At 42.2% G+C, this 12,636-nt stretch overlaps 1 protein-coding gene across 1 annotated transcript in view; it reads right to left on the reverse strand.

Annotated features, from left to right (window-relative positions):
* GREB1L (GREB1 like retinoic acid receptor coactivator) overlaps positions 1–12,636 on the reverse strand; it is a 229,354-nt gene that overhangs the window by 81,412 nt on the left and 135,306 nt on the right. The window contains exons 6-9 of the mRNA XM_084849730.1: positions 12,022–12,198; positions 10,878–11,000; positions 4,352–4,486; positions 1,785–1,922 (exon numbers count right to left, since the gene is read on the reverse strand). Coding sequence (XP_084705856.1) covers positions 1,785–1,922; positions 4,352–4,486; positions 10,878–11,000; positions 12,022–12,198 — 573 coding nt within the window. The remainder of the gene's footprint in view (positions 1–1,784; positions 1,923–4,351; positions 4,487–10,877; positions 11,001–12,021; positions 12,199–12,636) is intronic.

The raw sequence follows: 12,636 nt of genomic DNA on the forward strand, positions 1-12,636 counted from the left end.
ACATGAGAGAGGCCCTTTTCTGCAGTGACCCCACACTTCTGAAATAAGTTGCGATTGGAGGTCCACCAGGCACCATCACTGCAGGCTTTTAAGAAGGCCCTGAAAGCGTGCTACTTCGCTCTGGCCTTCCCCTGGTTATGTTTTATCAGACTGAGCTGTAGTTTCAATTGTCTGTTGAAAGTTTTATTTTATGCTGGTGTTTGTTGTTCTTTAGAACGTTTGCTGCTGTTGCTGTTTTTATTGTGTTTTTACTGGTTTTATTATTGCATCAATATTTATCGTTGTGTGCCGCCTTGGGGGTGGGGGTCCTGCCCTGAAAGGCGGCCAAGAAATATTTTAAATACATAACTAAATTCTGCAAATGAAAGGTGCCCTTCCAGCCACAGAATGGATCCAGTCCAGTAAGCTTTCTTTTCATTTTAGCATATACATGCAGAACAGATCACTCAACCAAAGGGGAAGATTCAGACAGTTGAAAAATATCATGCCAACAAATCAAACTACACATTGGAGCACCCATGCCTAAAATGATCTTTTGTTCGTGGCAAATGTGAAAACAACCTAAGAATCAAAGATTTCCATTCAGGGAATTGTAGTGACTCAAAATCTATGGTGAAAAGAGCTTGGATAATTAGAAGCATTCATAACCCATACTTATCTTGCTGGTTACTACATCATGTGTGTTTGTTCCATGACATTTGACATGACAAACAGTCAAAGGTAAAGCTTCAAACAGGTACTCAAAATAATTGTTTATTGATATAGGAATTTCAGTTAAAACATTTCAGGGGCAAGTAATGGTGGAGTGTCTTTGTTAGAAAAGCAGGCTAGGGCCACAATCCTAACTTACTGGGGAATAAGCTCTATTAGACATACTGAGACTTCTGAGTAAACATGGATCGGACTGTGCTGGAGAGACGTTTACTTAGGATTTGTTTTTAGGAAGTACTCTTTCCAAAATAATACTTACTTCCCTGAGACGTACTCCTTTATTAGACCAAAGCCCACCAAGATTCTTTTACCAAAGAGAAACTTCCCAACAGTGAACGCTGTTCGGTAGTGGAATAGATCACCTCAGAATGTGATGGGTTCTCCTTTGCTGAAGCCAAGCAAAGCTCCTTGAGAGTTCTGACTGTTTCTGACTGAAACCCTGAGCAGATTCATCACCCCACTGAAATTGAAGCCACCAGCCTCCACTGTGTTTAAGCAGAGGCTGGATGTCAGGAATTCTGTAGCTGCACTGAGCATGTGGTTGTAACATGTGGTTGAATGGGGAACCTCTGGGGAACCTCTTTCAGCTCAAGGGCCGAATTCCGTTTCATAGAAGCTTTCTGGGACTGTGTTCCAGTGCCGGGTGGGACTGAAGCCAAAAGAGTTTGGGGACACAGGCAAAAGGGATGAGGCCAAAAATACCAGCATACCTTAGCTTACAGCTCTTCCTGCCAGTAATTAGTAGCCTCAGGAGAGGCATTTCAACCTTTCAGAGTGGGGAAAAAGCTGCACAAAAACTGGGGTACCACCAATTGATTGGTGGTTGGGGAAAAGGGGTCGATCCATCTGCGGAGCCCTGAAAGGTCAGACTGGAACCCCAAAAGGGCAGATTTGGCCCCTGGGCCTGAGGTTCAACATGTCTAGCCTAGATACTGTTTCTTCTCCAGTTAACGCAACGTAATTCCACACTCCTATTCAAAACTCTAATTAACATTGTGATAAATGCAGGAGTCATGCGGTTATACTGAAAGTAAATTACAAATTCAGAGGGGCTCTTTTGGTTTGGTCATTACCTTGCTCCCCAGCCACACAGCTAGGGCCAGGAGACATCAAGTGAGGCACAGGTCGGGAGATGGTAGAGCTCATCACATTATTCCTTCCTCCATTGTTGTTTCCACCAGCAACATCAGTGGCACGCAGAGACAGGGGAGCTGAGAGTAACAAAACACAGAGTGCCCTTTAGGTGACTGTTGGGAAATGAACAATTGTTTTGCAGAATCAAGGAAGGCTACAATAAGATGATCAAACAATGTGTACAAAACTCACATCTGAATTTGGTGCAGGGCTTCTTCTCCCCCACCCCCACCCCCAAGCTATACAATAAGAATGGATACAGTGAAGTATCTGAAAAAAGTAAAAGAGGAATGACAGTCTAGTGGAATTAGCAGACCCAAAATTCAACCATGATTAATAAATACAAAGGATGAAGGTTGTAAGTGTTAATTTCATGAATTAATCAGTGAAAGCCAACTGTAATGAAAGGGATACATTTTAATCAGTGAGGGTATAGGCTAACCACAAACGTGATTTTTTTGAAAGGCTATTTTAGTTCTTGGGCATTAGATAATTTTTTTAAAGTATTAAAGATGGCCATTGCTTTTAACAGTGGGTTGGATCCAGATTTGGTTATACTTAGAACAGACCCCCTGAATTAAATCATGATTAGCTTAAGTCTTGTTGATTTCCATGCATCTACTTTAAGTATACTGAAGTCTGGATCCAACCCAATGAGAAGCTGTTTTTGTTTTCCTAAGTAGTACATTCTAAAACTTCCTTCAAAAGCTCAAAAAGGCATCTGTATTGTGGTTTAGTTAATACACTGATCTATTTCAAGCTAATTAATCACTCAGGGTGAAATCCTATGCATGTTTAGACAGAAAAAAGTCCCTCAACACCCAGGATTCCCCAGCCAGCCATGGCTAAACATGCATAGGATTGCGCCCTCAGTTGATTAAATGATTAAAAGGCACAACAAACTAAAAAACAATTTTTGACAGCACTAATAAAAAAGGCATTTCATAATTTTAGTTCCTGAAATTTGCCTCAATTACATTCCTTATGTGTGTGTGGGGGAGTATTTTAGATGATTTTTTAAAACCCCAAAAGCTTAATTAGAGCCTTGCAGTGCAACCCTATGCAGGCCTATTCAGAAGTAATCCCCACTGTGTTCAATGCTACTTACCCCCAGGGAAGTGTGTACAGTCTGAGGTACTATTTTACCAAAATATAAATACTTAGACAAAACACTCAGATATAAATTTGGATACACATAAACACCCTTAAGAACCGGGAGAGGATGAAATCCACTAAGCACTGTTACTATACAATCTCCATTCATATCAGTCAGCTACAGTAGGAGTAGGGCAAGGGTGGGCAACTTAGGGAGGTCTGGGGGGCATTTTTGCCCCACCGACCCTGTCTCCGTGGGCTGCTGCACAGTCTGTGGGGCACCCCAAAGAAAAGAGACAACAGGGAGAATTGCTGGTTTGCCACCTGACCGCTCCATAATCACTATAGATGCCGTATTTTTTTTTGTTTAAAAAACTCATTTTTTGTTAAACTTTTTTTTTATTTTGGGGACATTGGGGGTGGCAGCAGGGGCCATATGCAGCCTGCAGGCCATGTGTTGCCCACCTCTGGAGTATGGTTTGGTGTAGGGGGCTCCTGATCTCCTCTCCTTTGCTGTTGGATGTGAACCCTGGGCTTCACTTGACAGAGGGCTATGCAGCCACTGACAGGGGCAGGGAAATCCTAAAGTGCCCAACTTCTCCTTGCCAGGGGGCTTTGGGCAACCTTCCCTTTTGAGAGTTGGGAACCCTCATTGCCAACTAGAGGCCAAATGTGAAAACTGGATGTTTGACAGAGGCCACAATTTTTTAACCTCGTGTTTTAGTGAATCTATTATTCAATAAATAAACTAGCACACATCACTATTCATTAGTTAATAATGAGAGACAGTATGGTATAGTGGTTAGAGTGTGGGACTAGGATTGGAAACACCAAGGTTGAAATCCACTCTCAGACACGAAGCTCTCTGAGTGAATTTGGGCTAGTCATTTTCTCTCAACCTAACCTACCTCGCAAAGCTGTTGTGAAGATAAAAGGATGAGTGCGGGGTGGGGGGGGAGACAGAAGCTGTACACCACCTTGAGCTACTTGGAGGAAAGGCAAAATATAAATGAGATAGATAGATAGATAGATAGATAGATAGATAGATAGACAGACAGACAGACAGACAGACAGACAGACAGACAGACTAAACTGATTTATCTCACAAACACACACACACACACACACAGAGCGCAGTATGATTATTATAAAAATAGCATGTAGATAGATGAAATACTTTATAAATGTCATGCGATAAAAGCAAGATTTTAGAAATCTCAAACTTTTGAGTGTTTAAGGCTCTTTGCTTTGACTTGTTCCAGGAAGAAGAGTATATAGAAAACAGATTTATGTTTTGAGAGAATTAACATATACTTTTACAAATTTGAGAACATGTAAGTCCGTCACTTTTTCTCACACACTCAGATAGCTTTCTACTAGCCCTCCTGAACTCCTTGGGAAGACATATTACCTGCTGCAAATGTGTTTCCTACAAGTTGCACAGGCAAAGCAACTGGTCTCACTATGTTCTTATTCCGAGACAAATCTTGAATTCCGCTTAAATTAACAGCAGAGGAAGACTGTGCTTGACTGAATACCGAGGAGTCTGTCAAAGAGATTGTTGTAACTAACTACTTGAAAAAATCTATATTAATCCTCAACGTTTCTTAAGTCAGTATACAAATTACTTTTCTTAGAAACCATTACAAATGCTGAGAATTTACTAAATATTCTTATCATCATATTTATCACTTATAATGCATTTCCCACATTCAAGGCATTTATAAACACTAATATTTATTTAAAAGTGGCTCAAATCCTAGTATTAACTTACTAGTAAGTACTACCATTTATTGTACCAGGGCTTCTTGCAGACATTCAGTTCTACTTTTTAGGAGACTAATAACACAATCCTTTCCATGTCTATTCAAAAGTATGTCCCATTGTGTTCAACAGGGCTTAATTCCTAGGTAGGTGGGTTTTGATTGCAGCCTAAATTCCTATATCTGGCAAGTAGGTACAGACTTATTTTATTTTATTTCTTTATTTATTACATTCATGTCCCGCCTTTTTTCCTCTTTTAAAGAACCCAAAGCAGTGTGCGTAATCCTCCTCCTCCTCCTCCTCCTCCTCCTCTTGATTTTAGCCTCAGAACAACAACAACCCTGTGAGGTAAGTTGGAATGAGAGTCTGTGACTGGCCCAAAGTCACCCGGTGAGCTTCCATGGCTGAGTGGGGACTAGAACCTCGGTCTCCTGGTTCCCAGTCTAACACTCTAGCCACTGCACCATACTGGCTTACCTATTTGCCAGATCTTTAACAGATTTGTAAAGCAGAAATAAATAAATGGCCCAATGGAATAAAGCAATGCAATCAGAACTGATAGTTTTCTGATACTCACGTTTGTCACTGGACTTGACCATAGCATACTCTAACCATCTGACAGAAACATAAATATCATCCTCAATATAAAAACTAGAGAACTTCAGGAATGGATGAGTCGCCCCCAAATGAGACTGGTAACAGATATTTCGTCAAAGGTGGTTAAGATAAAAGTGTGTACGCTATCCCATTCCCACACTCTTTTTTTGTAGTGTTAAGTTTCTATAGTGTTTAAACGCCTCTTTGACCAGAGACAACACTGGGATAGAGGGAAACATACACTAGTCAGGGCTATCTGAATTCTGCAACTGCATTGCATAAGCACAGAAATCTTTACTGGGCCCAATCCAGTAAGACAGCTAAATACCAGATAAGGATAACTTGGATCAGAAGAGTACACAAGACTGTAATTAGTGTTTGCTAGCGCCAGCAGCTTAGCTCTCCCAAGTTATTTCACCAGGCAGGGGGAGGTGTGAATTCCAACGAGAACATAATGCCTTTTTAATGCCAGGATAGGCTCCTTTCTCTTTAGCTTCTCCTCACAGCTGGCACTGACTTCCTAATCCAGGCGAGGGCACTCTACGTCTCTGTCTGGCATAAGAATGGTTGCCCCTAATAATAGTTGCTACTGTCTCAGTACAGGATTCTGCACCGTCTAGGCTCATCAAGTACAGGATCCATTCTGCTGGACTGGGAGAGGGCTCCATTGCCCTTCAAAGAATATAACAAGCTCCAGGCTTCCTCCAAACCTTGCAATGTGGGAGCAGACAAGGATTAACCACACAGTTGCGCTGGGCTTTAGAAGCATGTGGGAAGCCTAAGAAGTGCTACACAATTGTGAGTGTGATTCCCCCACCCCCACCTTCTGGCTCCAAAGTGAACAGGAGGGCTGGGGCTTGCCATTTTGGTGCTGTGCTTCCAAGACATCTTGAGCATCTTGGAAGCACTGTGCAATTGCAGAGGCATGTCCCTGAACTCGCAATGAGTTATATAGAGGTGCAGCATCAGAGCAGGGGCAAGATCACACACACTGCAAGACAGGGAGGGTCCTAGTGACCACTCATGTTCAGTTGGCTACCAAAGACCAGTCAAAGTGTATGGACCTCCACTCCAAGCAGCCTCATACTGCCCCATGTGGATTTCAAGCATCTGAAGCTGTCCAATTTGCTCCTTCTGTGCCCACTTTTGCCAAGTTACGATTTCTCCTCTCCTCTCCTCGACTATGGCTTTTGTGGTTCCCTCAGGGCTCCTTTCTTCTAGAGATGTAAAGGCCGGGGAAAGAACCCCAGAAAAAAATATTTTAAAACGGGTATTTTAAAACCCGTTATTTTTTTTTAAATCTTCCAAAAGTCCTGCCCCCCAAACAGGTTTTAAATTTTTTTTTGCATTTTTACCCATTTTTTGTGCCCCCGCTCCTGCATTCACATCTCTGCTTTCTCCATTCTGGTTCTCTCTGTGGCCCACACACATTCCCCAGGGATATCATCCTCAAGGATAACTTAGTCATGGCTCAGTGGGTTGCCCTGTCAAAAGCAGGTAAGCTGAGGCCTAGTGCGTAAGTTTCAGTCTCATGATGACAGCCCCAAATTCTCAGCCTTTGAGACTGAAGAGACAAACTAGAACACTCATGGTTCATATCCAGTCAGATCATAAGCCCTCCACGGTGAGTGGGGGGAGGCTACACATGCTTCCAACAGGGGTGGGCTGAAATGCCCTGGGAGGTTCCCCCCACCCCATAACTAACAGTAACAAACGAATTATGCAAGATAGTTAAATGTACACATTATCCAAGTTAACTCTATTTTTCTTAGAAGTCACAGAATGCAGCTTTTCTTGGTACGGAATTTGAACCTTAGTGCAGAATTCTGATTTTCTTACAAGTCTGGCTGTGGCAGACTCCAATATACTGAACTGAAGGTCCCGTTCTCACAAATAGATACAAATGACTTCTTTGTCCCCAAGGTTACATTTTAACATCTGATCAATCTTCCCCTTTAGGCTGTTGATATCCCAACATGTCTGAAATTGCTGTGACCTAAGAGTGAACTTTGCTTTGGAAACAATAGAAACTGGATTTCACTGGATAAATTAATCACAGGAAGAAAAAAAGAAAACTGGGCTTGCTGGTTTCAAACTACACCAGCACCAGTGAAAATAGCCAGTGAGAAAAAGCAGAAGGCAAAAGGAAGGGACATTACCAAAAAGACCTGCCAAACTGATATACTCTGGCTATAACACAATACTTTGAGAACAATCAGTGGATTGGCAGGGGAGGAGGGAAAGAGAGGTGGAGAAGGAAGCATTTGCCAGCTGGAATAATCAAGTCAGAGAATGGACATGAGAAGTTCACCTCATTTGCCAAAAGGCTGACTGGATTTTAGAACATCCAAAGCCTTTTGAGAGTGACTAGTGGAGGAAAGTGTGGCCAAGCAATCTGGAAAAGCACCATGATCTTCCAGAATGACTCAGTGGTGGGCCAGTCAGCACACAATAGAAGTAGAGGGCCTAGTAGGCTAGACAACTAGACACTTGTTGACCCAGACTATTTGAAAACTAGCTGCAGCATCGCAAAGAATGTCACCCGTCTTCCCCAACCTGGTGCCCTCCAGAAGGATTCAGACTGCAACCATTATGGCCATGCTACCTGGGAACGATGGGAGTTGCAGTCCAACACATCTCCGGAGCACCAGGTTCGGTACAGCTGATCTACACCATGGTTCTATTAATTGAGGTAGCAAGAAACTGTATCTCATCACCAATCTGTTACCATATTTTTCGTATATTAATTTCCACACAGACAGTGACTAAAACAAGAAAAAAACTAAGCTAAATATGCAACATTTCTAGAAGCTATTTACTTGCTTTCCTCTTCCCTCTCCTTCCCCTTTTCCTTTTGTATTGCATGTTTTAGCACTGGAGCATAGTAAGACTTGCATTTTGCTCAAATGTTTTTCTCCTCCAAGAATCTATTAGGTAGAATCTGAACGTACTGATGAGGATAATGTGATAGGATATTCACTGAAAGATTATAATTCTAGAAGGAGCAAAAAGGGTTTGGCAACGATGACCTGACAAGCAAACAGTGATACAGAAGAACAAGCCAAACAGAAAACATGATGAGCTGATAAGGACAAAGGAGAGCACAGAAGGTAGATTTACTGACTTGGCAGGTGTAGCCCAAGACAAAACTGTGTCTATATTAGATTACTCATTATTCCAGACAGAATGGCTTCTCTTGTGGCTATATGTTACCATGCCAAGAAACCTCAAAGCCAAGTATTCAACAACATAAAAATGCATCGTGCCATGCACGTTCTTTGCATTGTTCTGAAACATTCTCAGTCTTGTTTAGAAGTTTAAATGACCATGGGGTAGTATCCAATGCTGCGCTACCACTAACTTAAATGACATTGCACTAGCGTAAGCTATCTCTAGTGCAATGCCAGTAGCACGTGCTGGGGTGATGGGTTTGCCTAGGAAGCTCATTGTGCCAGCAAGCACTATTGCCGTTGCGCCAGAGATGATTCATACTAGCACAATGGCATTTGCATTAGCGGTAGCGCAGCGCTGGATATTGCCCACTGGGATATAAGAATAATTCCTATCAATTCAAAGTGTATCTAACCATAGATAGTCTAGCAGTGACTATCAAAACCCTGTGAGCTAGAATTTTCTATTTGCTACATCCCACTAGAGCAGGTGAAATATTGCTAGTTGATATTTCTTTTGCTAACTGACTACTTATAACAGTACAGATACAGTTACTACGCAAACGTTCTTAAAAATGTGACCAGTGCTGTTTCTTGGTATAGACAGATATTGTCATAGTAGTCCTAGAGAACAAGATGGGGTAAAATTATAACTTCTACTTGGCCAACTTATATTGGTGTAGGACAGCATTCCTCAATCTGGCATCCTCCAGATGTGTGGGACTGCAACTACCATCTTCCCTAAGCAGCGGCATGCTGGCTGGGGATGATGGGGTTGTAGTCCAACTCATCTGGAAGGTGCCATGATGGGAAAGGCTGGTGCAGAAGCATACAACCTTTCAAATGATTGAGAACTCTTCATTAGGATTCTGGCCAATGAAAATTTTTATTTAACTTGAAGGCTTTTACACTTTAACATGATGCCATAGCAGCCAACACAGTTTTATCACTTACATAAACTTGCACTGTAGGTATTGAGGAAAATACATTTACATTTATTTAGTCTATCAAAACATACAATTTACAACTATGAGCCGGTGCAAATGTAGATTTAACTATGTTTAATATTGCTGCCAACTAAACACTTAAGTATAGTTAAGGTGGGTGGAAAGAATGGAGAGGGCAGAAGAGCTAATGCGACCCCCTAGTGTGCTCTACAGCCTCCTAACCACAGTTAAAAGAATATCTGCATTATCTGTGTGTATCTCACTTTCCTTCAGACATCTGTGGCAATTTAAATGAATGCATCTATTAAACAAATTGTATTAAAAAAAGAAAGCAATGGTTTTTAAAGTAACTGTTTCATGCCGCTCTTTATTCAGATCCCAGTTTCAGCCTCATCCAAACATTTGACAACTTAAACACTGGAAAACATTTCTTCCCCCTTGTCTTGTAAGTAGGTTATGCCAAACACAGATACTGCACTCCACTGAGTGCGGCTGCTGTACAACCTTGGGCTTGTAGGGGCATTGTCCCTTCACATGATTACAATCACAGGAGGGGAAAGAGTGGGGCTATGCCTCCTGGATCCACCCCAGCTGGCGCATCCTTTCTGGCCCCACTGCTTACATGTTGGGGGGAAAGGTTTCAAGCAGGGAGCCTGCTCTATCTGAATGAGCTCCATGCGCAAGGTCCTAGACCATATGGGGACCCTGTGTATGCAGAGCAGGCTCCTCACTTTAAACCTTTCCCTAACACAGGGGTGGACAATTTCAGGGAGCCCAGGGATTACTTTTGACTCCCTGCCCCCCACCCCATAGACCACCCTCCCTCCTCTGCCACACCACTGAATTCAGCAGCAGTGGTAAAAAATATCAGCAGTTTACCAGCAGCAAACCACTACAATGGGGTAAAATGTACAAATGCATTAAATCTGTTTTCGATTTCGAGAGCATAGCGGTGGCAGGTGTGCCCTAATGCATGGATGATGAGAAAATGGGACCAGCAAGTACAAGCCCTGCCTCCCCTTCACACAACTGTCATAATATGAAGGAAGAATGCCTGAAGGGGGTTCTTATTTCAAAGGGGCTGGCACAGGGCTTCTTCTCGAGCCACACTAAAATGATAGCTCATGGAGGAGAAGGCTATCATTGGCTACTAGTCCTGATGGCTATATGCTACCTCCAGTATCAGGGGCAGTATGCCTATGTATACCAGTTGCTGGGGAACATGGGCAAGAGGGTTCTGTTGCACTCATGTCCTGCTTTGGGGTTTCCTGTGGGCAGCTAGTTGGCCATTATGGGAACAGAGTGCTGGACTAGATGGACCCTTGGTCTGATCCAGCATGTCTATGAATGTATGCTGGACATCCACCTGGATTAACCCTCAACCCCAAGGCCTAAATGGCAGCACAGTCACTATTTCACAAGCATCGTCTCTAGGTTACAATTTACTCTCAGCTCCTACCTGTCTGAGTGAACCCTGGCTTGTATCCATTAGCTGTTCCACTCTCAGGGGTCATGGATGGAGATGCTGACGAACTCGGTTTAGCAGAATGGCTAGCAGCAGAAGATTGCCTGCTTCTACATTCTGCAAGTGAAGCAGCTACAGTACATATTAAAGCGGCCAGACTTGACAGTGAGACAATTTAGCTTACAGATGTTAATTAAACACATTTTTAAAAAGATTTAAAAGCACATCGCAACATTTTAAAAGGCTATACAGCAAACAACAGAGTTCATTCAAAAGCAACATTCTTGGAATTCTGTCAACTCAAGATTCTTTTCAGTTAAGAAATCCTTTATGTTCCTTGCAGCAAATATGATCCTGCTCTGTTAGGAGAAAAACTCAAGAGTGACTTCAAGGAAAGCACATATCCACACAAAGAGGGCTGGAGAGCAAATATGACTTACACCACCATCCCATGGTCTGTTGGGTAAGGCAAAAAATGTACAGCATCAGAAGCAAGGGCCCTTCCACAGCAGCAACCTCAATGTATTGCTCACATCAAGCAAAACTCCTAGGATATTGCAACAGGGAGGCAACATAGGGCAGCACACAGGTGTAGTTGTGATCTACAAAGCTTCGCACAAGTCACGCGCTGCACAAAGGGAGAGGATAAGGCAGTGGCAACACTAAGCGCAACTGCATCCAAGACCAGGAATATTATGCCAGCTAGGCAATGCCAATGCAAGGCTGGCTGAATGAAAGCCTTACGTAAACTGGCAAAAACAAACCATGGGTTCTGTCTCTGGGTTGTTTCTCCCCCAAGAATGTCTGGGTTGTTTAAATCCACCCAGTGGCAGGAGAAGCAATGAGGTGGTTAGAACTAATATGCTCGCTCACTCGTTCCTGCTTCATTCGCAACACTTACAGTTGTTGCGACATGTCAATGGGGTCAATGTGTGGAAGAGTCAACAGCTGATATGAGACACTTAAAACTATATGCCACTTTCTACTACCTAAAAATAACAGTTTAGTTTTGCATATCATCATAGGAATCTCCCCATTAAAAAAAATTAAACAAAAGCAACAAGTTACTGTTTAATCAAGCTAGATTTAAAATTATCTCTAAAAAATTTAGGCACATATCTAACAGGATATTTGTTACCTTTCCAGCATATAAGAGGTCCTTTTGACAGCACACCTTGGGAGCTTCTTACTAGGTAGTACTTTAAGTGCTTCTGCTTCTTTGGCTGAGTGGCGAGTTTCAGGTTAATGTGGTTAGAAAATTCAGTAAAATAGCGAAATCCTCTTTCTCCACAGCCTATACAATTTCCAGAAAAACCTGGGGATGGGGGGAAGAGGAGAAATACAGATTCATATTCTTCCCAAAATATGCCGTGAAGCAGGCCGTTTCATTGCTACCTGTTAATTTTACTTCTATTAAAGTTTATGCACCAGATACTTACATTTCACCTGCTTTGTTTACTAATATAAACCCAGTTGTACACAGATTACTTGAATGACAAATAGTCTAGCAGATAAGTGAAACAATTGTGCCTCTGATGATAAAAGCGTGAAATTTGGCACACTTTTAGACCATACTATATTGAATATGTTTTGCTATAGGGCCATCTCAGATTTGCCCTGTAACAAAATTGGCAGCCATTTTGAAATATGGCCACCAATTGCAGTTACAATTCCTCAATTTTTGGAGAATCATACATATTTTAGAACTTATAAGAGCTGATTTATTTGCATTAGAACTTTAGAAGTGTACAAA

Source organism: Heloderma suspectum, chromosome 4, assembly GCF_057233095.1.
Source record: "Heloderma suspectum isolate Gila_16-S chromosome 4, 16-S_ref, whole genome shotgun sequence".
Lineage (NCBI taxonomy): Eukaryota > Metazoa > Chordata > Lepidosauria > Squamata > Helodermatidae > Heloderma > Heloderma suspectum.